Source organism: Thunnus albacares, chromosome 9 (genome assembly GCF_914725855.1).
Source record: "Thunnus albacares chromosome 9, fThuAlb1.1, whole genome shotgun sequence".
In the NCBI taxonomy this organism is placed as follows: Eukaryota; Metazoa; Chordata; class Actinopteri; order Scombriformes; family Scombridae; genus Thunnus; species Thunnus albacares.
In genome coordinates this window covers 22,909,021-22,935,660 of record NC_058114.1, presented here as the reverse complement: position 1 = coordinate 22,935,660, position 26,640 = coordinate 22,909,021, and the positions used below count along the sequence as shown (strand labels likewise).

The following is a 26,640-nucleotide window of genomic DNA, read 5'->3' as shown; positions in this document are numbered from 1 at the left end:
CATACATTAAAAATCTCTGATGGGGCCTTTAACTAAACTTATATCTGTAATGCTAAAAACAATGCACTATTTTCATTGTCATGTTTCTCATGCAGTCATCACTCTTTGTGATGACAAATATTGTATGCAAATAATTCTCTGAAGTTGTCTATTAGTCCACAAGGGAAAGCATAACACCTGGAATGTAACATTCTCAGAAACAGACGGAGGCAGAAGTCAGAAGAAGTCATCAAGAGGTCGGTCATAGTTCATGTCTTCTGTAAAAGGCTCTGTGTTTTTACCCTGCTCTAATGCACAAAGGGACGTCTAAGGATTCACTCATTCACACTTCATTAGAGCTTCATTAGAGGGCTGTTTCAAACTGAGGCCGCTCTGAGTCTTGAGAGAATAACCCACTGTCTTTGTCCTCACCTCCGGGAGATGAGTACGTCACAGGGTCGGGAGTTGATCACGGAGTCACTGCGTCTCCTTGCCTTGAACAGAAATGGAGAGAGAAAGACAGACCAATGAAGAAAAGAAAATGAGGGAGAGAAAGAGATTGAGAAGCGTGACAAGGATGGAGAAAAAGAGTGATGGACAGGGAGCGTGTGAGAGGGAGTGAGGGTGGCCATGAAAGGTGGAACGGTAGAGAGGAGAAAGGAGAAACGCCATTACGGGGCTCTACAGTGACACCAGCTGGGAGATTTACACCCTCCACTAAATGATTAGTCAATAGAGAGGGGTCAAGCAAGCGTTTCACCCAGAGCTGTTAACGACCGTAACTCAGTGATGCACTTAACCAGTGAATTCTCCATGCAAAACATCACACCTGCATTTAAAAAGGAAAAGCTTTAATGATAGGAGAGAAAATTAATGCTACTGGGATGACTGGTTTTGTCAATGAGGAGAGGACAAGGAGTCAATGAGGACAATGAAGGAGAGAAAAGAGTGCATACATGCTTAAGTGCCAGGTGTATAAATGCATGCGTAAGGTCGGTCGTATATTTGTGTTTAAAGTGCATACATTTGTGCATGTGCATTCAGCTACCAGCCATGTCAGGGATTGAGATTGCCTTTCCCGGACTCCCGCCCCCCCACCCCACCCCCAGGCTGAGTGAAGGAGCGTGAGAGAGTGACTGGTGGTCTCACCATGTCGTTGATGAGGTCTTTCAGCCCTCTCACAGAGAGCACAAGGAGCAGCGGGATGATGGTGATGTACCAGGGAATGGACGAGATGGCAGGGACGCACTGGAATGAAGATGCAAGCGTAGGATACGCACAGAAGGAAAGGAAACAGTCACACTTACTTTATAAACCACACACAAAATGCTTCCACAAGTAGGCCTATATAAGAAAAACTGCTAAACAAACTAAACCAAGGGATCGGATAGGCTGATGTGATACCTCAGCAGAGGAATTAATGATGTCAGAGTGTAAAAAGAGGCATCTCCATCCTGTATTATGTATTATATTTGTTTGCACTTCCAGACATCTTTTTTAGATTTAGATATTTTTAAAAGTGAAAACATGAGAGATAAGAGGGGAGAGAACGACAGAGCCTTCATCTGACCTGCAACACCATCATGAGGAGGAAGAAGAGATTGGCTGCTCGCTGGAACTGTTCAAACAGTGTCAGGGGCAGGAAAGTCAGGGGGGAGTACTTATAGCTGCGTACCACATTGTCCTGGCAACCAACATGAAGAGCAACAGAGAGTGAGACAGACGCACAAGGGAGACAGGCTGAACATATCAACAGATTAATCCGTTTCTAAATGCATCTGCATGCCCACTGGAGTGAGGTTACCATGTGGAGGGAAGGAAGCACATGCGTGACTCACTCACCGCGTATCGGCCCCAGCGGAAGCACAGAAAGGATTTCTTCTGATGGTGTTTGTGGTAGAGTCGGCTGTTTGCCCTCACCTCCCATGTGAGGCCTGTCAGACACACGTTAGTCAGACTCTCAGTCCTGCGCTCAGAGACCATTTGCACAGAGTGATTTAATGTATCATTTTCATCAGCAGACAACAGATGGATGTATGCGTGTGTGTGTGTTTTGGTGAATGTGTGTTAATATGCCAGCATATATAGCAACTGCTGTTAACCATATCTCACAGGGATTCTTTAACCTCCCAGTCAGGAAGCAAAAAATGACTATAACAGCATCTGCTGAAGAAACATGATCCCTTTAAAGAGAACGTTTCAATCTAGTTCAGCGATCACATGCAGGCTGCTAAATATGACCGTGAGTTTGTGTTAATGGATATGAATAGTGTTTCATTTCAAAAACACTGTTGCATCTCAGTAAACACAGGAAGATAAACAGACAGTGGGCAGCAGCTGAAGAAAAAGGAAAGACAGGACAGAGGTTTCAAAGAGACGTACCAGATTCAACACTTTCCTTGGCCATGATGCAGAAGAGTCTCAGACGTTTGGCGAAGACTCAGATTGTGCTAAATGAAGAAGACAACAGTGACATAGCTGCTGCTTATGTCCCCCTCTAAGATATGTTCATCAGGCTTGTAACTCATTACACTGCTTTACCATGCCTACCTATACAGCATAACAGACAAAAGTTTATAAATCACTGATGCTGATCTAAACAGACTTTCAAGTCCTCAGTAAGCCTCTATAGTCCTGTACAAACCTTACCTGGTCTAAATTAACCTTTTGATTACATAAACAAACTGTTACTATGGTAAAATGAAGGCAACCCATTATTTTCATATGATGAAATACTGAGAAATGTACCAACTCTTCTGGTTAAATCTCTGCTTGAAGCTGCATGAGCAAAATCAAAAGAGATTAATCAGCACAAAAATGGACTTTTACGCAATATCTTATAGGTTGCTATCTAATAAGTAGATGAACCACTTTAAAGCCTGGGTGCAGGAAACTACTCTTGACCATTCATGAATGTTGTTTGTGAAATCGTACATAGTATCTTTGTTGTTAAGAAACAAAAGCAGCAACACATACAAAATGCATACAATCCAAAAAAGTAGTCATCCATTTACCTGCAGTGATTGCCAGTGATGTCCTTAAGCATTGTATAACACTCGCAACCAGGTGACACAGTAGCGCCATCAATCACAAAGCTCCACTGACCACAGCGAGAGATGAACATGGTTGTTTTCTTAACCTTTTCATAATGTGCACCTGTTTCATCCTCCCCCTCCTTTCTCTCTCCCTATTATGGTGCAACATGTCCCAGCCCCGCCTTTGTCTTGCTCTCAGGTGGCAGCTCCAGGAACACAGACTGCACTCCCCATGCCCCTTACCTGAGAAGAGGAAGAGGAATGGAGGAGGGGCAACAAGGGGCCAGCAGAGAATAAACATCAAATCACAGTTTCTGTTTATCTCATTTTCTGCAGCAGACACCTTTTCTGGAGTTGAAGTACCAGGAACTATGGCCTGAAAGATTCCAAACATATCAACATATCAGTACTTTAACTAACCTAAATTACTCCAGTGTCCCAGCAAGTCTATGTTACAGTATGGTAATGTTGTTTTGCACCATAGCAACATGCATCAGTGGGAGTATTGGTTTACAAGCATGTGAAAGCAGTAAAACCAGTTCTCATTTACTACCTTTTTGTGTTTGTTTCTCACAGAATCAATCTCTATATTTAATGTATTATGATTATTTGATATAGAAAGAAAATGTAAGCCTTGCCTACAATCTTGTTTAAGTTTGCTAAGTGTCTACAGTGCCTGAATTAGAAGTTGTTGTTTGAATAAGCAAAGTGTTTCTGCCCTAATGTGCTTCCAAAAAAACAAGAATAAGAATAAATTGTTCACTCAATCAGTTCTATGGTTCAAATTAAAGTGAAAGATTAAACCAAATTCTTTTTAATTTCAGCAGTTGTTACTTAAGTAACAGGTATTTAAATTTTCTAAGTACTTATTCAGTGACTTAGTTCAGAAATCAAAGTGTGTATGATAGTAGACTTTAAATAAGTATTTTTCATATAGGTGATTTCATTCAAACCATTACTCACCTTTAGATAAAACTCAAATATTCTGCCTTCTTTATGAATCTAATGCCACCTGGTGGAGGTAAGCACCCATTACAGTATAACCATCAGATGTGGGTCAAGGGGGGTGAATATGTAAACAATGGCACCACAGAACAAAAGGCAGTTCACTGAATTTATGTCAGTTAAATGTACTATTTGTGGTTTCATATCTCTGTCTCATTTCTCCCCCCTATGTTAGCGAGGCCGTCCCCACAAAGGCCACATATCAACACCATTCAGGTGTGCATATCTTGCGTCTATGTGCGTGTAAGTGAGTGTGTGTGTATATCTAGGAGGATCTTTCCTATCTATTTTAACAGCTGGGCTGTGCAGCAGAGTGGTTAGGGTGATGTGCCGGTGGTGTTGCATGCGTCCTCTTAGGCCTCCACAAACGATGACAGTCAATAGGCCAGGCTTTCCCACCACAATTTAACTGTTGCCCATCATGGCTGCCAGATCTCACAACCATAAACACTCAAGCGAATTGTCTCTGTGTGCCTGTGGGGGTTTTTTTTGGTCAAATTTCTACTTTGCAAATTTGAAAAAAGAGAGGATCAAGCTATATTAAAATGTTGGCATATCACAAATTATAGCCAGTATTTCAAATTAACCTAAATTAAGTGATAATAAATCCAGTAGAGAAATTAAATGGGGTATTACATCTGGATGTTGAAAACAGAAACATACTAGCTGGAAGATAAGTAAAACAGTGAAAGGTGTCATCACACAATATAAATGAAATCAGTTACATATAGATTAGGTCTTAGGCACTACAATGGAGAGATTATGCAAATATATAAACCATTTGTCACTTCAAGAAGGGTAAAATAAGCAAACAACACTGTTAAAGTCAAAATGTGAGAGGCTTCAAATGATTTTACATTACTCATTGCAGTTTACGGGTTTATGACAATTGAAACCAAGCACTGAGAACGTGAGTGAAACTTCTCAATTTACTTCTGCACCTTTTAAATTCTTGGAACTGACCTGTTGACAAAGATGTCATTTACAATTAACATAAAAGTCATAAATAGCTAAGATTCACATTTCTTATCACAGCATCAGCAGCCAGTGAGAAGAAACACAAGAGATAAAGAGAGATAACAAAGTTTAACTTCCTCATCTTTTGTTCACTACAAAAATGGAAATCCGCTATGAACAAACTGATGAGCTGAAAAACCCACAATACCCTCTGCAGTAACTTAAATACTATTAGATACTACATGTCAGAAATGTGCTGACATTTTGAGGGTTATACTAAGGTGCTTTGATGTATTTAGTAACTCATTTCAATGATTATTGAGTACAGTTAGATGTCATTTTCAGTTAGTGTCTAACTACTTGAACAATAACATAATCACTTTATACAAGCCTTACACTGACAACGAAAACCACAATTCACAAAATCATGCCAAAATAGACATGCTCTTTATCACTCTGCAAATTGTCACCCTGTTAAAACATACAGGCCAAGTTTCCACTACATATTGTACTTCTGTATCTCACAGGATCTCATTAATGCGTGACCCTCAGACCACTCCTCTTCTCAGTACAGTGAGTATGAGAAAGTCCTGGGCTGCGGGAAGCTACTCAATGTTCTTATTTCTCAGCGGCCTACATTACAGGTTTTTATGTGGCACTGTAGAAAGTAACACTGCAGTTGACTATGAAGAGTTGATACCCTCCGTGCTTGCTGAGGCTCTACTTCCTGTAAAAAGTGGTTAACAGCTCAGCCGTGAGTTAAAGAGCAGGAATCAGGCCAGCAGACGACAACCCGAACAATCACACAAATGGCCTCCTTAACAGGGTTGTAAAAGATACTGGTTTTAACGTGACATACAAAAAGATGTTAAATAGGTTAAGAAAATGCCAAAACAAAGCAACGGTATTTCCACTGAAGTGGACTCCTAGTGCACAGGGGGACAGTGGCTTGTTGAAAGTAGAACATGGTGGGAGATGTATGTGTGTGAGGAGAGGGTGTGACATAACAACATCAAAGTTTACAGGAACAAACTGATTAGAGTAACCCCCAACCATGAGTCACCTGGTGGTAGTACTTTGTTCAGTGAATTGTGTGGGTGCACTAAAACATGTCAGTAATGACAAAACTGTGGTTTAGACGGTATTGGTAAGACAGTGTGGTCCCGTGGAGAACATATCTGGAAGACAATCAAATAATTTCATGACAGTTTTTTTTTTTATAACTTTCACTGTCGGCTTGTTATTGACTTTGCTTCGAGAGCATAAATCACTCTTGAGACTCGACTGTTTTTTGGAGAATCAAAGTGAATAGTGTTCTACTTTAGTCAGCTTCTGTATAACTTTGAAATTTTCATTCACTGTTGACACCATGCTCTCAGTCATAAAATGGAGGATGTATCTTGTATGGTGCCCAAACTGAATCTGATTTATATTTAAATATTAAAGTAATACATTTCTAAGAACTGTGAACTGCTGCCAGCATGTCGATGCCTACAAATCTCATGAAAACAAACAATTAATTTATTCTGCTGACAAGTGTACCAAAGCCTGTACCACTTGTCTATTTTTATGTGTCTCAATTTTTTTTCACAAAAATCGACTAAAACTATATGCGTAACATATTCCTTCATTACAATAAACATGGGTACTTTAGCTTGTTTTGAGTCAGTCACACAAACAGCACTCTGCACTTACATTACATGAGTTTAAGACACGCACGTACCACCAAGTTTTTGTGAAATCACAACTTGTTTGGAGGCCAATTGTGGTCCAGCATGCAACTTACTAAGGTGGGGTGTGAAGCATACACTGCGAATAGACTTTCCGGAGAAGCAGGAGTCATCTTGTGTCTCGTAAGTAAAATTTTAAATTGAAAAATATTTGCATATTAATAGATTCTATATTTGTCAATAAGGGAGAAGGAGTAGATGTATTTTTTTTAAATTCAGAGAGGTAAAACAAATTATTATTCGAAGCAGAGTATTTTTATGCGTCTTAAAACACGTTTGTATAGGAGTTTTATTTACTAACTGACAGGAAATTAGTTTGCCTTTTTTAAAAATAAAACTAAATATTTGTGAGCTGTTTTTAAAGATTTACGTCTTCAGTAGGAATTAATGGGCTGGAGGATGAAGCCACAAACAAGCATATAGTCGGAAAGTATTAAGAGGAACTAACACATTGTTATTGTCTTTTCACCATATTTGTTGCCGATAACAAGAACTTGCCTTACCCGTTAACAAGGGAGTGCAAGGAAATGCTGACTGCGCCCATATTTGTGGGTAACAAAGTTACAACCAGCAAGCTGATTGTCAGACAATTGTTATTTTAAGGGAAACATTAAAACAACTGGTCACGTTTTTAAATGAGCTATGTAATTCCTCCTCAGACAGATGTGTTTACTAAAGTGGACCATTAAAAGACCAAATAATAATAATAATGATAATAATAGTAACAGTAATAATAAAAACAGCTGGACATATATTGTTCAGCTTAAACAAAATAAAGTGAAATCATCTGCAACATGCAGTCAGGATGTGGGTGTTGCCACACAATGAGAAAGTGCAAGTGGTAAAAATTATGCAGGCCCATCATGATATACCACAATGCTTTCTGAGCAAATTCATTTGAATGGTGACACTGAGTCATCCTAAAAGTATTCAGTCAGAGGTGTGTGCAATACAGTCAATCAAAGCTGAAGAACTTGTTCCCACAAAGTCATCAGTCCTGAATTTATTATTTTACCCAAAGCTGTATTATTTCAGATTTATACTGGCTGCCATTGCATTCATGTATAAACACCTTCCTGTTACAGCTATAAGGTAGTGTAAGTCAGTACTCTTCCTGTATGTGTGTGTGTGCTTGTGTGTATGTGTGTGTGTCCATGTTTATATGTTAAATTCTCATCAAAGCCAACAGTTTGATCATCAACAAACAGTAAAATCAGATAAATTACCACCTCTTTAAAAATCTGTAGATTAACTACATACTGAGACTAACCTGACTGTTGCAACATGGCAGGTTGTGGCCTCTGTGGTTACAGTGAGTCAGACAGAAAAGTCTGCTGGATTTTTCGACAAACACAAAGCTGATAGCTGAGAGGGCATCCCCCCCTCCTCATCTGGACAGCCCCCACACTTGGCAGACCATAATAAAATCTTCAGCACAAACAGCAGAAGAGTGATCATGTACACTGTAGTGTGGTTTTCCATTTTGGTGGTGTCGTTTAGTGCGGTCGTGCTACTCAGATCACATGTCTTCACCTCTGGGGTGAGAAGCTGTTCTAAATGATAGAGCTTAGAATATGAAGGGACAACAATGGGAGATCTTCCTATTGTGCTTAATGAATTTTATCTGGCCTTGCAGCTATTGATATTCTCCAATTACCAGATAACGTGTTGCATCTTAGACATGTAAGGATTGTGACACAACCCAGACACTAGTTGAATTTCTTCAGCTATAGCAGGAAGTATTGTTGGTGACTCCATTGTGTCTTTGAGAACGACTTCAGACGAAGTAGAGAGGCGTTTGGAGGGCCATGCCTTAAGGCCAGAATCATTGCTGCTATGATAATTCATCGTCATCGTGCATCAGTGGAATTACTGCATGAACTCAAATTAAAGAATTAAATGATGGACGACACATAAAGATCCCAGAAGCTTATTTGCCATCCAAGAGTGCACTCAATGGTAATTGGTCTGGTGGGTATGAATGCAATTTTTTAAGGTTTATTGCAAGAAATTAACTGCCAGTCTCAGATATGACTATGTATAAAGTGAACCACCCAACTAGCCTGGTTTCAATTTGAATTTGGAACCCTTATTGCCATTTTTTTAAGATGTGAACACAATCGGCATACAGAGCCATTAGACCTGTCAATATTTTAACAAGAGTAAATAAATATGACCAAACTAGCACCCTTGTGACACTGTATTGCTCATTACACTGTATTACTCAACAAAAATTGCTGAATTTATAAAAAATTTTGAGATTTTTAGCATTAAGTGGAGAAAATGTGATGTTTGTTTCTGAGTGCATGGCTTTAGCAGCTTGTTAACACGAGCACATGTTAACATGATAACATTTAGCATAACATGTTAGCATTAATGTCCATATATAGGTGAGGCTGACAGTATTATTATTGCCAACATATAGTCTCTCTGAAGTTTTGATTCGACCAACCAGAGCGTTGTGGGACAGACCATGTGGTGTATAGATAACAGCCGACATGGAAGTAGCAAACCAGGAGTTTTTCCCAGTGAGCCCTATTAAGTCCCCTCACAAAATAGGCATTGAACCGATGAAATTTTTTTAAAAATCCTTGTTATTGTTTAAAATTCTAAAAGCTTTGAAACAATAAAGATAATTAAATACAAATTTAATCAAATTAGTCAAAGATGTGTGCATTATGTTTGACCAACAGTGACTACTTCTATGTCTAATTTAGAAAATGTGTAAAAAAGCAATAATGCAACACATAACCGTCAAGCATTGGTAGCATCTTATAAACTTTGACATGGGGATGGACAAACAGATGGGCGGACCAATTCATAATCCCTCCATAAAGTTTATTATTTACAGGGGACATATACAGTAATAAGTGCTGTATGCTTCAGGGAGGAATGAGTTAGAGAAACAAAACTACCAGATGGGCAGAGGGCCTTCATATCCAGCAACATGTTCCCCAGCCAGTTGGAAAAAGTGCATGGAAAAGAAAGGTGGCACAATATTTTTTGTTTCCACTTATTCCATCTGAAGAGAGGAAATATATATTGAGTTTCCATGCTGAGCAATAAACATAGTAGATTTACTGAAACTAACTGTGGAGGATGTCATGGGTTAATGCAGCGTTTACGTGATTTTTCTATTTATGTTCTGAGTTTGTATTTTTGTATTTTCTACTTTATTTTTATGGTTTTATTCTAATTTTGTTTACAAGCTATTAAATTTGATATTTTTAATAATTACCGATCGATACATTTTCATCTTGACGTTTTAATACACACACCTGTGTAAAGTCAGCTATATCTATATAAAAATTATTCTTATTGAACATGACTATGTATAGGTTCAGTGTTCTGCACGCAATGTGCTGATAATCGATGTGCAGTAACTTAACAAGCACATTAAGTAGGGCAGCTGATCCAATGTGACTCATTGCAGTAGCACCTGTTGGTTTGAACGCGACCACATTTCTCTCCAAGTGAAGGTGCCTGATCTGTTTCCACAGCTTTCAACAGACAGTGCGATGACACAACGCTATTGGCTGCGTGCGTACAGTATATGTTTGCGCCACTCAGCAGCTCGGCTCTCTTCAGCACCGCTGATTGTGAATGACAGGTAAGCGCAGACGTCTCCGGGAAAACGTTTAGCATTCACACACTGATAAATACCATTAAAGAGTGTGTCTGAGTGTCTAACGCTGTACGTTTCTGTGCGTGTTGCAGAATTACAACAAACTCTCTCTCAGCTGATCGCGTCTTCCAGGTCATCACACAGGTGTCATCATTTCAGTCAGGTCAGTGCGGCGAGTTTTACATTATAACATTGTCTAAACGCTATGTTGACCTTTGTTAATGGGAGACAAAGCATCAGTGTTATCCAGTACTTAAAGGCTACTAAGTTTGATTTTTAATAATTTGTTTAAGTACATCTTAAGACCATACAGCCTACAAAAACGCCGGCTACAGGAAAGACCAAAGCGAACACTTCGCTGTTTTTTTTGCTGTAAACCAAAAGCATGATTTTAATTGGTGGAAGGCGTTTTCAGATCCAATACCAAACCACAATGCAAACAATTCCATTACAAGTAAATCCTGCATCGAGATTTTTATTCCAATAAAAATATAAAAGTATTATAAGCACAATGTGAGGAAGTAAAAACAAAACAAGCTTGTTGTGCGGTAACAAACATCTTTCATGTAGCAATGTTGAATTATTATTAATGATGTATTCACTGTTGCATAAAAGAATGATTGATGTTGTGATGTAGACAATTACGTGTAACATCTGAATAAGTAACTACTGCTGTCAAATAATGCGGAATTGAAAGTTCAATGTTTCCATCAAGCACCTTTATTTAAAAGTAACCTATACACGCAACAGTTTACTTATATTGAACATTAGGGCTTTAGTATTATATATAATATTAAACATCACAGAAAAAAGCGATATATTTTAATTGTAATCCCCCCCCAGTCTAGTGCCATGTCAACCCCGAGAAGCCCTGACGGTCCTGGGGCTACCACTCCCTGCCAGCCCTCCTCCTCAGTGGAGAGCAGTGCCTATGTGGAGCTTGATCCAGACCCTGGACTCCTCTTACCCGTGTCACGGTCCCCCCTGTTGAGTCGACGTCTCCTGCGTCTACGGACGTGCAGCAGCCACGTAAGCCCCGTAACGCGCCGCAGGAGGGAGATGGTCCCAGCCGACAAGAAAGATAACATCTATTGGGACAAGCGACGCAAGAACAACGAGGCAGCTAAAAGGTCCAGAGAGAAGAGGAGACTGAACGACCTGATGCTGGAGAGTCAGCTGCTGGCTCTGAGTGAGGAGAACACACAGCTGCGGGCTCAGGTGCTCAGCCTTCAGTATCACAGCACCCTGAGTGCAGAAAAGAGCAAACCTGCAGCCTCTACTTTGTCCTTGTCACCTAGACCGGCTGCCTCCCTCCAGGCAGGGCTCTGGGGCAACAGCAGGAGCAACCCAGCCCATGTGAGGCAACAAGAAACAGGTAGCCACCCTTTTGAGAGCAAGGTCTCTTGTTTTAGAGGTGTTGGTAATGGTTTTGATCCACAAAGTCCTCACGGTGGTCTTCTTCCTGGTAAGTGTGCCACACAGCAAGGTGTCTTTCCCCTGTCTGTGCCAGGCCGCGTCCTCTCTCCCCGGGCAGGTTTGGAGGGCGGGAGGTCAGCGGAGGCAGAGATGGATACCCAGAGGCAGGTCTCCTCCAGCGATGACATTCCCAACTCCATCGATTCACCTTCCCATCCCACCCCTTACATCCAAGCATTTCTGCCCTCACCTGGCTCACTCCACCAGGCCTCCGCCCTCTCATACCCACCTCAGAATTGGCTGGTGCCACATCTGAATCACACGGCACTGTGTAACAATCTTCTGCTGCCCTGGCGGTCCTCCTACCTGGCCCCTCCGGCCGTCTACCCCGGCCTGCCTCTCTACGTACAGGAGAGACAGGGTCAGGGTCTTGGTACGGAGGCAGACATTCAGAGGGCATTTAAGAGCCCATTTGGCAGCGCACCAGCAGGGCTGTCTCCACTCAGGATGCACCTCAGTCCTGATGGACGCTAACAGGACAGTTTGACTGTCACGTTTATTATAAACCGAAAAAACAAAGCAGAGCCCACTGTTGATGCTGCACTGATGTTATGGGAAAAAATTACTGCTGCTGATTATTTTAAATGTTTGCTTTTTGCCTATTGCCTACAAACAAGACTTATTAATTTGATAACACGTAAACAAGCCTAAAGTGCTATTTGATCATAATGCCAATATTATTTTCAGAACAGTATTTTAACAGCAGACTATATTTGTATATTTGAAATTAAATGAAAGATAGTATATATAGATGATGTAGAGGAGGTATCTGAATGCAGCCTTTACTGTGGTATTACTGTCTGATTTTCTGTGGCTTCAAATGAAAGGAAACAGCAGTTACGTTGCTGTATGGGATCCACTAAAACGTTATAACAATAACAATATAGCCTGTTTTTATATGTTTGTTAAATTATATTATGACATTAAAATAGCAGCTGAATATGCAAAAAGTCATTTCAGGTCTTTGTTTGCCATGATTTGGGACTGTAATCAAACGAGGGGTTCAGTTTGAACGTATAGCAGGTTGAAGATGAATTGTGTTGAATTGAAATTGTGGATTGTGACCGTTTATCTGCGGTGTGAAGCAGCGGCGACTGAGGCAACGAAACTGGGTGCATTTCGACCTGGTATTCCCCCTCTATCCCCACTGCGTGATTTCCCTGCACACTTTGATTCAATGGAAAACCAAACGTTGAACCATTTATTTGTCGGCTTGCAGCTCTGTCATCTTCCAACTGCGTCTGCGTACACAGATCTGCAACTTCTGTACTCATTTTGTTTTGTTTAACATCAGAACCAAAAACTCAATGTTTGAATGCGTTTAAGGAAAACCTGTGGGATGTCCCTCCCTCAACGAAAATGTCAACAGCTTACGTCTCAACTGTCTGCAAAGAAATTCCTGCAAAAGTTGGGAAATCTGAGACTGACTCATAGAAAATCGTTTACAACCACAGTAACCCAAATGACAATGTGGTTCACATACAAAAAATACAACTTTTTTTTCTTCCTTAAGAAGCGCCATGATGATCCAAAACAAGTTTTTTCATGCTTGTATTTTAATGAAAGTCGGTTCATGAGACATGAAGCTGCAGCAGCAACACCATCGTGGTTTAACCATCTAAAAGCTCTCAGTTTTCTGCATGCACCGGAGGAAATATCCATCTTAAATATCTCTTCTCTATTCCCTTGCATTGTTATTAAAATAAAAAAAAAGTCCAGGCTAATGAATTATTGCAAGCCAACTACATTTATCCGCTCTGCAGGCCTTATTAGAGTTTTTGCAAAACAATTTCCAAGTTCAGTTTCCTGAGTTGGTCACGTTTAATTTTTTTCCAATTATTGCTGTTGATACAAAGAATTGTTTAAAAAACTGATTTATTGCTGCTGGTCATCATTTCATCTTTGACTTAATGTGCAGTGACAGGTGGTCCCACACAGTCTTTCAGCACATGTTCCCCAAGCGACCAGCAGAGGGAGCTACAACCCAACATTGGTGTCAGGATGCTGTAAATGGTGATGTTCAACTCAAACCAGCAGGCTTATGTTTCCTAAATAAAAATAATAAAATCAATTCAGCCTCTTTAGCATGTTGCCTCTATGTATTTTTTCTTGTAGGATAAAACAACTACTGTACATTCAATCAACTAAACACCGTTAATTACATTCATATAAGATTTACACTGATGTCAAAGTAAAGGAAATATATGTGCTGGAATATAATTTGTTTGTTTTTAACATCATCTGGTGCATTAATGTGACGTCATGTAATGTAATGTGTATGAATAAGGAGCTAAACATTTTATATTATACGCACAAACATTCGTAAAAGAACATGTTGTCAGTGTGTTTTCACTGATTAAAACAGAAATATTTACTTCATGTTTTCTGCTACTCTGGGAGTTTTGCAATAAAGCATAAAAAATGTCTGGAAGATTTTGTCTGATTTCATGGCTCACTTTTAAAAACCAACATCAAAACAAAATAATTGTGTCATGGTTGCAAAATGTCAGTCCACTAATTTGTCAACTCTGAGTCATACAGTCAAAATTTTTCCACACTTTGTTTAAAACAGGTTCATGTAATATGATGTTCAATTTAAATGTTTGTGCACTCTGCTGTTTTTTATATGAGGACTTTGTCACAGTTTTATCCATCTGATGGAAACAACTGACATTTAGATTGAGACGATGTCTGAACACATATAGATGTCTCGTCTGAATACCCTCAAATTCAACTTTGGAAGACATCTACAAGTTCGACTGTGTCCTCTCTCATATGACAAACAGTAGAGCATTTCTGTGGTCCTCTGGTGGATTTTTTTTTTTTTAACAATAACGTCTTTAAGCACATCACAACAGGAAACAAAAAACTTGTCTACATGTGACAAAGTCTATACATAGAAATGTGGGTTGACAAAGAATTTCCAGTCATGACAAAAGCAGGTGTTATAATTGCAATTACAAATGTGTCCTAATATAATGTACAATATCACAAGTGGTCCAATATTTACCTGCAAAAAGCAGATCAGTGTGAGGATATTAAATGGGCAGACACATAGTCTCAACTTCAAAAACCAGACACTTCTCTTTTTTCTGAGAATCTGAGGTGTCAAAGATTTATTTAACACTCATACAGAAAAAAACTTCAAGTGCCTAAAATGTAAAATATCTCTTTGGATGAAACATGTAGTTCAATAATGCAGCTAAAGTGCAGCAAACAACACAGAAAAACGATGCAAAGACAATAACACATTGCAGGGATTTGCTTGAAGAATTAAATAATGCTGTGTAAGGAGTTAAATGCAAATTCCAGTGTAATTTCAGTATACAATACACCAGATATATCTTGCTAGCAGCTTCATACAGGGGAGACCACTATCTGGGCAAGCCACCAACACCACAACACCATCAAGATCAAGGGGGAGCAGTCAAACAGTTTTCATATGACAGGAGAGGTGGACAGTCAGAATTAAAGACAGGAAAGCAACACAAAGAGTCAGATGAAAGCAAAGAGACACAAAGGTGAGAGGGTAGGGCTCAAAGCAGCAAGACATTATGGACCCCCCTCTGCTTATGTAGTAAGCAGTCAATCACATGACTCAGACTCAAAGGAGGGTTCAGTACATTGCCACCAAGTTGTTTAAGTACCGGATGAGGATGAGATATCTGTGAATTAGATCGTTGGCACCTCAGCAGCAGTGGACTTTTGCACACACAACAGTCGAAGGTAAGGCCATGAGCTAATTTTCACATCTAAAGTGGTTTGGACTATGCATGCTAACAGAAAATGGACACAGGGGAGGAAATGGTTAAAGTGTTAGTGACCAAAGAAGAGATGGTTTTACACATACGCTACTATTAACTCGTGCTCATCAAGTCATAACATAGCGCTGCATGCTTTGATATAGATCGTAAACTCAGTAAACTTTGGAATTCTAATTAACTTATTTTGCAAAAATACAGGAATAAGTAACCGTGCTTTTTAAATGTTCGTATTTTATATATGTGATTAAAAATATCATTCTAGTCAGACATACCTAAAAATGTAAATTATCTTGTAAGGATTGTTTGAGGAAGAGGAAGTGTTACTGCATTGTATCTTATCTGCAAGATAACGTAGACAGTTTTGCACACGATGTGTTTCTATTTTTTAAGTCAAAACAGTTGACTTAAACAATAGAGTTTAAGTCTTCTTGCAGTAAAATAATCATAATTATTTTTATAATTTTGCCAAGGAGGTAACTAAATTTACTAAACTCTTCAGTGGTTTGTGTTTTATATACATATAATCAAATTTATCTCATATTTATTTGCAATATGGAAGCCTGAAAGGTTATTTTGTTATCTGGTCATTTTACTAAAGTTGTAAATATTTGTGATGTGAGAGGAATTAAGATGAGAGAGTGTGATTCTAATGGCCTTTAAATCATTGATTGTTCTAAATTACATATGGCACATGAGCTCAGATTATCTAAATCATATGGAAATTAATGTATATCTTGATTATCCAAAAATAAGATAGTAATTGGATATTTTTTATGGCCTAGAGACAAAAGTTTGTCATTTAAATTGTAGAATTAAAATTGATTAGTATACATTTTTAGTGTGTGATAATAAAAGTACACTTGATCACTGTAATGTAACTGTGCTGCAATAAATCCTTTGTAAAGTTTATACGTTGAGCTTCTGTCACTGTCAGAGCTTTTGATTGTGGTGTTGTTTTGGATTGTGGTGTATTGTGAGCTGTTTCTTTCTGTCCTGCATATACATCTGAGAGGTGAACAGAAACACCTTTCGATATATCAGCGTCCCACACAAAAGTAGAGTTGAATCAACATATTAAGAGATATAAAAACATTTTAAATAAGGTGGTATTTTATTTCCAGGCTTTCATATTACCCTGCATCGTACTGGTGTTTCTATTCTTTTGGTCACCCAGTGTGAATTGTCAAAGGGAAATATTTTTGCATCATTTATTTGGTCCAGATTGCACAACAAACATGTAGGAAGTCTGAGACTGTGATGAGCTACAAACACCACATGAGAAATAACTATCATTGTGTTGGGTGCAACAGTCACTCATATGTGTCAAACTGAAAGAAACTTAAGCTCTTGTTCTACACTAGTGTAAATAAACCTCATTTGACCTGAGAATTAGACCTACTTGGAATTCAAGTAAAGCCTCATATCTATTCTGTGTGTAAACAAAGATATTGACTATTTATCCCTTATTACACCATAACACTGATTGCTTATACTCTGTATAGAGTTTGAGAATATTTGAAATAGTTACATTTCCGTGTAGAGTCAGTAATTTAAAAAAGATGAATGTTATGTTTCTTATGTTGCTTTCCGTTTACAATATACAAGGAGTAAGTGAGGGCCTGATCCTATGAGTTTTTAGCACTGCCCTTCAAGGAATTTATGCGTTAACGGGCAATTCAAGCTAAGAACTGTGGCAAATACTTTATTCCCTTAAGAGAGCATTCATTCACTCTAATTTCCCTGATGGCAGTTTACAAGAGACATGAACACCGAGGTGGAAAACCACAGAATAAAGACTAGCCAATTTTTTTCCTCCTATGGGTAGATATTTTGAAAATGACTGGCATGACGCCCAGCGACACAACAACAGATGTTGGAGTATGAGAAAACGGATAGACACCAAAAGAAGAAGTTTGATAGTTCCTTACTAAAAAGCAGGCTGGCTATAATTAGTCAATAAGAAACAGGTGCAAATGTGCAGCAGAGTAGTGAGCAAGCTTGGCCTCATGAGAGATTTCACTCAGGAACCATCTCTTTTTTTATTTTCTCTTTCTCAGTGTCTCCCTGTATGATTATTGTGTTCTCTCTTCCTGCTGTTGCTTTTTTGGGGTTTGTTTGCACAGAGTACACAACGCCCTGTCTTTGTGTTACACACAAGTATGCAGGTGTGCATGTTCTCACACACATTTACCAACACAATATGGGCTTTAGGGTTTACATTCTTGCTGGGCACAGGCTTGAATATTTTTAACCTGGTGTGTGTTCTCACCACCACACAGAGGATGCATGGCCTCTTTGAAACTTTACTTTTGATGCTCCTGGCTCACTCTGACTGGCACATCAAAATATGACTGTAAGGTCAGTGAATATACAGAGAAGTTGCTCTTAGTGTGAATGACAGAAATAAAAATGAGAACTCACAACTAAACAGGACACTGCATGATAATTTTTGAGGTAATCAACTGTGAAGTTATGGTTTGTGCTGAGAGTCAAGTTCCCTAAGTGTCATGTGTGAAATTCTGAGCTTATTTTGCAGCTCAAAGCTCAAAGTGTCAAATGCAACTGCTAGAATAAAACACTTGTGACATCTAATTAGAAATGAACTTATCAGTTACTATCTTGTTTGCAAGAATAAGGTGTGAGGGAAACATCATTGAGTTAAAAGGCGCGTGTGTAAGCTCAGTGTGTGTGTAAACCTGTGTGTGTTCCTGCGTATGATTGCACGTAGAGGGGGCTGGCTGTGGTTTCAACACAATGTTCATCCTACTTGCACAGCTTTCATTGAAACCACCCACAAACCCACGCGAGTGAAAGATAATTTAATAAAAGCTGCCAGCATTCCCGTCACAATTGTTTATTCAACATGTCTTCCTGTTTGTTCTTTGACCTCTGCCTTATACAAAGAAACGGACAAACTCTTGCTGGCTTGCCTCTCCTTCCCCACAGTGAGCAAGAATGAAGTGAGGCAAGCAGATGAAAGAGATGGAGAAGGGGAAGTGGTGACTAGGTGGACAAGTCAATCAAAGATGCAGATGGGGGAGATAAAGTGAGAAACACAAATCAAACTGAACTAAAGAATGAATGCTTTCTTTAAATCCGCGCTGATGTTGAAAAGATGGTGATTTCAACATGAAAAGCTCAGTTAATCACCTCCCCCACCCAACTGAACTAAATGCTGTTTAAAAGAGAAACTTTCTGGCCACAGAAAAACATGTGCCAAATGCAATTCTGCAATACCAAGAGATGTCTTTCATTTTTACTTTTTGTTTACTTTGTAAAAACAGTAACAGAGAGGTATCTCTATCATTTGGAGTTAACTTTATATTTCAAATGTCAACAGTAAACCTACAGCCTGACTAACCTTAGATTAACCAAGCCATGGTGCAGATCAGTGAAGTAGCTATTGCAGCTTTTGTTTTATGTAAATGCATATGGCCACATATTTATCAGCAAACACACAAGTCCACGTTCTTTATTGTCTATTTAATCTTTCCCATCACATTTTCTCATGTGGTCGAACCAACAGGTAGGTGGTGAGATTAGGTCATGAAGAGGGGGTTTGGGTACTGTAGGTGCTAGACAGAGTTAGGAGCAACTGAGTGTGCTGTATTAGTCTCTGCAGCTTCTCATAGGAAAAAAAAACAATATATGAGTAGCCTTACTTGCCGCTGCTTATGTGCTAGAATGACAAGAGATGGACAGACTTTACAGGGCTACAACTAACCTATAAGTGGATCAAAGTATATTTACTAGAGAACATAGCACAAGTCAAGGTAAATACTGTTTAATATACTTCCATAATGTGCAGTTTAATAGAGTTTTTAATAATCTGAGCAAACACAATTACATTTAAAATTGACATTCAACACCCACTCAGTTCTTTGCGGTTCTTATAATGAAACAACCTCTTGATATGAAAATCACCTATTGTTAACTTTTCATATTTCTCCAATAGGTCCACAGCTGTGAACTTTGGAGCACACTGATACATGTAAAAGACACTTCAGAAATACTACAGTTCTTTCAGTGAAAAAAATTCCTTCCATACAAGGAAGTATCAGTATCACTCAACCTCCCGCACATGACTAAACTCTTTTTTTGTCTTGATTTCAGGTCTCTGTTGGTTTTTACCAGGTTTTTAATCTACCATGGAGTCCCAGTCCTTGCCTTGTCACGGAGGCCAAGACAGCCATGTTTTACATGTGGAAAATGTATTGATACAGAAGGGACCCCGACGTAAAAGGGAGTTCATACCTGAAGAGAAGAAGGATGGCCTCTACTGGGAGAAACGTCGTAAGAACAATGAGGCAGCCAAGCGGTCACGGGAAAAGAGGAGGATGAATGACTACATGTTGGAGACCCATCTCATGACCCTGAAAGAAGAAAATACCAGGCTTACTGCTGAATTAATGGCCATCAAGGTTCACTTTGGCCTGCTCAACCCTGCAGCCTACACTGCTCACCAGAGCAACCAACTGCAACCCCATGTCCCCAGCAGCACCCAGCCCATCACAGGCATCAGCGCCCACCACCCGTCCCTGCAAAGGGACTACTACTGGAGGGGTAGAGACCCATCTGTTGCATCTGGCCACCACCTGCATCACCCTGTTTTCATACCTGCATATGCTCTCCATACCATGAGAGGCTATTCATTTCCAAACTCATCCAGTAGCACAAGTTCTGGTCTCCTCACTCCCCTTGTCCTTCCCCAAAATTTCCTGCCAATGCATTCATCCCATCCTGGAGCTCCGCTTCTGAAGCCCATTGCTACGAGAGCTGTATCAGATGAGGAAGAGGAGCAGCAGGTCCCAGGGATATTGTCCCTGTCTTGCTCAGCTCCGCCTCACAAAATCACCTCAAGAGGAGACAAAACCTATACCCCACCAAGACAATACATGTCTGACTGACTGTCTTATATAGAAACGTGTGTCCACTGCACAGTTGTTTGGTTGACAAATAGGGAGACAGAGAAACAAATTCTTCATTGCTCTTTACTGCTGAAATATTCCTGATGATCATGTAACTTTAAGAGCTCTACTTTTGTGAATCAATGGCACATGGTGCATATTGCAGTTAGAAAAGCACCATTCAAGTGCGTGGTTACCTCCACAATTTCCACTTTTTGTGTCACAACACACATTGACAGCTCTTTGTTGGAGGATCATTCACACTACAGCCACATCACCTGTCGAAGTAAAATTGGTAAACATATCGTCCATAAAAAGTTGAATTAATAATAGAGTAGAATCCATATATGCATGTAATTTTGAAAAAAGAAAAATACAGAACGTGAATGCAGCATGAGCTAAGGATGTGGTCTGAACAAGCAGGCAACACGGGTGTAGAGCCCTCTAACCCTTGACACCAAACTTACACAGCACTGCTTGATCATGAGTGACCACGTAGAGAGAAGTTCACAGCATGCCACAAAGACTGAACCCTGACGCTGCGTCAGCTCTTCGGTGTGTACTTTCTTGAGCATGCAAGTTGCAACTGTGGCTTCTTTCGAGATATACTAATCATCTAATCACTCCAAGCAGCAAAAACATGTCATTTAACATATACTGTATGACTGTGCTGTATGAATAATAAGTGTCAAATGTCAGTTTGTATGTTGTTGATGAATAAACGTTATTCGGTGCTGTCGTACATCTGTAAACCAGCAGTTGTAGTCTTGAGTAAAATTCAGTTGAAAAATAGGTTGCTCAGGATAAAAGATTAAAAAAGAAGCTTGTGGATGAAAAGAAAGATATTATGTGACCACCTATGACTGAGTTTAATTTGCTTAAACAAGCTGTAGGTTACGGCCTCCGTCCAAATGGAAACAATGAAGTTGGATGATGCATTTCTTTGGTTTTCCTGTGTGGGCGGAAGCAGTCATCGTCCTCCATGCTGTGGCCACAGTGTTTGAATCTATCACTATTAGCAATCAGCTTGGGGGTGATATTGTGTTGAATATATATTTAACATCAATGAAAAATAAAAAATGTAATCAAAGCATTATGAACAAGATTTTATGGTTTTTTTTTCTTATAAACCTGAAAACCTGCATGACTCACAAAGATCTAATAATCACTCCTCTCTTTCTACATAACAGAGAACTGATGATAAAATCATGTTGTTTGCTCTCCAAACAGAAAAGATAAAAGCTGTGCCCCAATTCAAAGGCCAGTACTAGTATATGCAGATGGATCCAAGGATCCTAATACAGGGAACACAGGATTTGCATTTAGTTTACCAGCCTCACAAGCTTCTGTTAAAAGAGGAAAATAAGATCATTTTTCAGATTACACAGTTGCAATTGCAACAGCATTATAGTGGACAGAAGAGTTACAAGTTAAAGAGGTTATTCTGTGTACAGATTGGTGTTCTGCATTAATGTCACTGCAGTCATTTACATCTCACAGCAGGCAGGATATAGTTAATGAGATATATGAAACTCTGTGCAGATTTAAAAATATGAATATTGTGATCATATTTATGTGGATAACAATTCACAGAGGGGAATTTAATTGTGGACGCATTAGCAAAACAGGCACTGAAACACAAGGAGGTCATGGACATTTCACTCAGTAAATATGAAACAAATGATTAAAAGAAGGATCACTAAAGAGTGGCAGCACAGTTGTGATACAGCAAAGCAAACACAGGACAACATCTTTATGCAGAACAGCGAGTGAGGTCAGCTAAAAGGAGCACCAAGGAGGAGAACATCTTAACAAGGCTGAGGGTAAGACACACCAGACTAAATAAAACACTGCACTTAATAGGCAAACATTCCCCCTCAGGATCATGTGAGCACTGTCAAACAGAGGAATCAGTGGAGCATGTCAGTTTTCACTGCCAAAAATACTCTTGAGAATGAGAAACATTAAAGAAGGAAATCAGGAGGCCTGGAGTGGGAGAACCGAATCTGAAAAATGTATTTACCACCGGGTTAGAGAGTCTATTCCAATATCTGAGAGAAACTGGGCTGATCAAAATAATTTAGCATTCAGTCAAATTTAGTTTTTTTTGTATAAAGTTCCTTGTGTTTGATGGTTTAAGGGGGCAGATAACTTCAGTTCACACTCCAACATAGTTGGTGGCAGTAACGCACCTTAACGCTGGTTGCCACCCGCCATAAAACCAAAAAAACAGAAGAAGAACAGGCCAATACCTACAGCTGTGTAGCCTCTGACAGCCTAAAGGCTTATACGCTTGAGCAATTCAAAGGATGTGACAGTATAACCTCAAAGATACCAAAAGTAAAACTATTGGATGAGGTTACAGAAACAGTGGCTAATGCTCTTCTACCAGTTGACATCTGTTGTTTCCTTCAGTGTATTTTTTAGTCAGCAGCACCTCAGGCTCAGCAGGTTGCTGGCTTGAAGCCTGGCAGTGCTGATGGTGGCACTGCTGCTGGCTCAAAGACAAACTCAAAGAAATAACTGGTGCCAACAGGAACAAGACAGGAGTTGACTTCTGAGTAGGTGTTTTTCTGATATAACACTGTTTTTGTTTATGGCCAGGAATGCCATAATTTACCAGTTGCTGTGATTATGAATATTAAACACAGGTAATAAAAAGTGCACATTTGCCGATCCTTTATAATTAAGACACAGGGCTAATATGAGAAAAAATTACATTTTTTTCCATGACGGACACATTTGCACATAAATACTCCAATAAATTCCCATTCCTTCATTTTCATTTCATCAATGGGAGTGCACAGAGTCTGACAGGTGCTATTATTTGTTCACAAGAATGAGTTATGTGAGTCTATGAATGTATTTGCAATGCATTTGTGCCCTTGAAATAGAAAACTGTGCCCTAAAATTCTTTAATTAATTTTCTAGAATTAGGCCAAAGGAGTTTAATTATTGCAGCAGTGAGACTTAAGTTTACAGGTTACTGATGTTGCTCTTGTCTGTTAACATCTAGCTACATTACCACAGTTCAGACATCCAGCTGTCACCTGTGTTGTAGTCTACAGGTGCCTATAAATTACTGGTTTAATTCCCCCAAATAATTTCTGCTAAGATGATACATTCAGTACATTTGTCTTTTCCCCCTTGACACTCTTTTTTTACCCAGTTTTCAGTGTAATGACAATAAATCTTCATAGTTTTGAAAGTTTAACTGCTTAACATCAAGTACTTCACAGTACTAACTCCATTAGGTTGCTGGTGTAAAAACATAGTGTTGTTGTAATTATGTCACAGTAAGATATACTGAACTTCAAAGTGTGAAGGGGACAAAGTTTCCAAACTAGTGTTGTCATGTTGGAGCATGAACGTTTGAAAAGATGTTTTCTACTGTTTTGTGTTTTTTTTTCCTGGAAACCCCGGTAGCTGAGGTGCTGCTGACTTACCTTCGTTAATATCTTTGTTGAAGAGAAACGTTTTAATGTCTTCTTTTCTCTTCTCAACAAAGAGTTGCACTTGTAGGTTACTAAGGTGCCCCAACCTGCCGGTAGGGTTCTCGAGGGCGGGGGGCGGCAGGCACGGGAACTGTCGCGCCTGTCTACAGGTGGCAGATTTTATTGGTTTTTTTTTATTTATTTATTTTTTTTATTTTTTGTGAGGATGGCGACAGAATGACCCGCCCTACTCTCCCTCACTCTGCCTCCGATTGGCTGGTAGCCTACTCGTTGTCGTCGTTTGTTAGGGTCAGAGCCAATCAGAGGCATGACCTGACTTCGCCATCCTAGGGAAAAAAATACTGCCTACTGTACCCCTCTACCAATACCAATTTATCTCAAATGTTTCATCAAGCTAGATTATTATATCTTCTTATACAGTATTGCCTGTATAGGCATGTTGCACACAAAAACTGTGATATAACTATGTGTTCATAAATCATTTAAAAACCTTAAATGTTGCAGGGGAAAAGAACATCAGGGATCTGAATGACAGAGCTTAACAACATAAGCGCAAGATGTGGAAGAATGCTTAAAACGACAGAAGAAAAAGTAAGCATTGAGCACTATCAACACCCCTCCACAAAGTCCTGATAATCAATATGCTTATGCTTGGCTGCAGTTTTTGTAATTATTTATTGCCTGGTTTTGTTTTAGGCAACATTTGTAGGGAAAGAAAGAATCCCAAAGAGCAAGATATAAACTGTATAAAGAAATAGCACAACTCAACATGCACACAGAAAGGAGAGATTTAAAGAAAAGTACAAAAAAGAGGCTCCAACAATCAGCAAAACATAATGAATCTCCAAGATCCAAGGCCTGTGAACTGAATCAAGAATGGTACTGTGAAAGAAAAAAACTTTACTACTCCATGAAGCCCTTATTACATCAAGAGAAAATACCAGAATATCAGAAATGAAAGAGTTAAAGACTGTCAAAAAGTATAAGCTGCAGAGATGATCAGAACGTGCATTGGGGTTTTCAAAGAAACGCAGGAACTTTTTGAAGAGCAAAACCCTGAGCAACTTTAACAGACTGTCAACAAGTGTGCAGATACATCTATTTAAAAACAACGTAAATACCCTCTTTACAAGAGATTATGTCATAACAATCATTACAGGAAACGAAGTAGAGATGAATGAATAGTTCCTTGTAGACATGATGAGAAACTTTCACACCGAATTTTTAGCAGAGAACAATCTGATGATCTTATACCCTGCATTTTGCCGCCTACGTCCCTTTTGGGTTGCGAACCCCTCCCTGTCTGATGGTGAGACATCTGAGCTGAGTCAGCTGAAACTTATTGAGACGTCAAATCTTGAGAGACTTACTAAAATTGTGGGCTGTGATACCGCGTAAAAACTGCAAAGAAGAAAAGAGAGAAAGGAAAAAAATGAATGATCAGGAGGGGCCAAGAGTAAAGATATCTGTTAAACAAATAGTTGAGGGCACCCAGGAGCAACTTGCTGAGCAGTTCCACACACTCCTGAGCAAGTTCAAGATGCATTTCTTCAATATTAGGCTGCTACCATGAGCTGAGGAAGAGCATAGCCACTGATGAATGCTTGATTCACATAGATTTTTCTGAGAACTTTACCTGCAAATAGAGTTCTGAAATCCAAGCAGTGCACTTTGGATCACCTCACCAGCAGGCAACACTACACACAGGGGTTGTTTATGTGGGTGGTAACCAGGAACCGACCTGCTTCGGCACGATATCCCCATCAAAGCACAAAAGCCCAGCAGCTATATGGGAGCATCTGAACCCTGTATTGGATTATGTGCAGGCAACATACACAGAGGTTTCTGTGATACTTTTTAGCACTGAGCTGGAGAAAAGAGGCATCAAGGCAGGGAATTTAAATTTTTTTGAGGTCAGCCATCGTAAGAGAGCACCAGATGGTGTTGGAGCAGTCTTGAAGAGGACCGCTGACATGCTAATAAGCCAACATCCAAGATGCACATGAGCTCTTCAAGGCCCTTTTTGAGACCAATACATCTATCAAGTTGCTCTTTGTTGAAGGTGAAGCTGTTGAGCGGGCACTTGAGAGGATGCCATCAAACCTACCAGCAGTTCCAGCAACCATGAAAAGCCAGCTGCTGTGTCACACAGGCAGACATAAATCCATTAAGAAGACCCAGAGCTGCTAGGACAGTGGTTTGTGCTCATATATGATAAAGATTTGTATCCAGGAATAATCCTTGCCATGGATGAAACCCATGTTCAAGTTAAATACATGCACCGAGTCGGACCAAATAGGTTACTTTGGCCTATTTGTGAGGATGCGTTATGGTATCTGTCTGATGATGTGCTTGAGCTCATCTCGCCTCTAAGCCTGTGACATCTTGACATATGGAAATTCAAAAAGAAGTGTGGGCCAGGCTTTCTGAATAAAGGATGTGTAAATCAACACTTTACAGTCACGTTTTTAGAGTTCCATGTTATGTACTAAACAATAGTATGTAGCTTTCTTCACAGTAGCCTATGTTGTACATTTTATAGGGATTTTTTTTTTACTGCTGACCATATGGACAGATCTATTCCATTGATGTCTGTGATGAATTTATGCTTGATGTTTTTGATTTAATGTTGAATTTTAATTAAAATACATAAAATGTTTTTTTGTTTCATGTGTTTTTCATATGGCAGTTGAAAAATCTGATTGTT

The 26,640-nt window shown here is 39.4% G+C and overlaps 2 protein-coding genes across 4 annotated transcripts in view; one reads left to right on the top strand and one right to left on the bottom strand.

The window, feature by feature from the left end:
• The window catches only part of atp8b3 (ATPase phospholipid transporting 8B3), a 39,114-nt gene extending 15,017 nt beyond the window's left edge, over positions 1–24,097 (bottom strand). Inside the window, exons 1-8 of one of the 3 annotated variants that reach the window (XM_044361972.1) lie at positions 23,925–24,097; positions 19,826–19,944; positions 2,994–3,257; positions 2,362–2,429; positions 1,822–1,913; positions 1,550–1,663; positions 1,129–1,227; positions 412–473 (exon numbers count right to left, since the gene is read on the bottom strand). In XM_044361972.1, coding sequence (XP_044217907.1) covers positions 412–473; positions 1,129–1,227; positions 1,550–1,663; positions 1,822–1,913; positions 2,362–2,386 — 392 coding nt within the window. In that variant the 5' untranslated portion in view covers positions 2,387–2,429; positions 2,994–3,257; positions 19,826–19,944; positions 23,925–24,097. Of the gene's footprint in view, positions 1–411; positions 474–1,128; positions 1,228–1,549; positions 1,664–1,821; positions 1,914–2,361; positions 3,258–19,825; positions 19,945–23,924 lie in introns of all 3 variants that reach the window. The other 2 variants (XM_044361973.1, XM_044361975.1) reach the window with 2 other exon arrangements.
• Positions 15,204–21,099, top strand: LOC122989225. Its single transcript, XM_044361976.1, has 2 exons — positions 15,204–15,533; positions 19,685–21,099. The coding sequence occupies exon 2, from the start codon at positions 19,720–19,722 to the stop codon at positions 20,476–20,478; it is 759 nt and encodes a 252-aa protein (XP_044217911.1). The 5' UTR covers positions 15,204–15,533; positions 19,685–19,719; the 3' UTR covers positions 20,479–21,099.
• Positions 24,098–26,640: the final 2,543 nt, after the last annotated feature.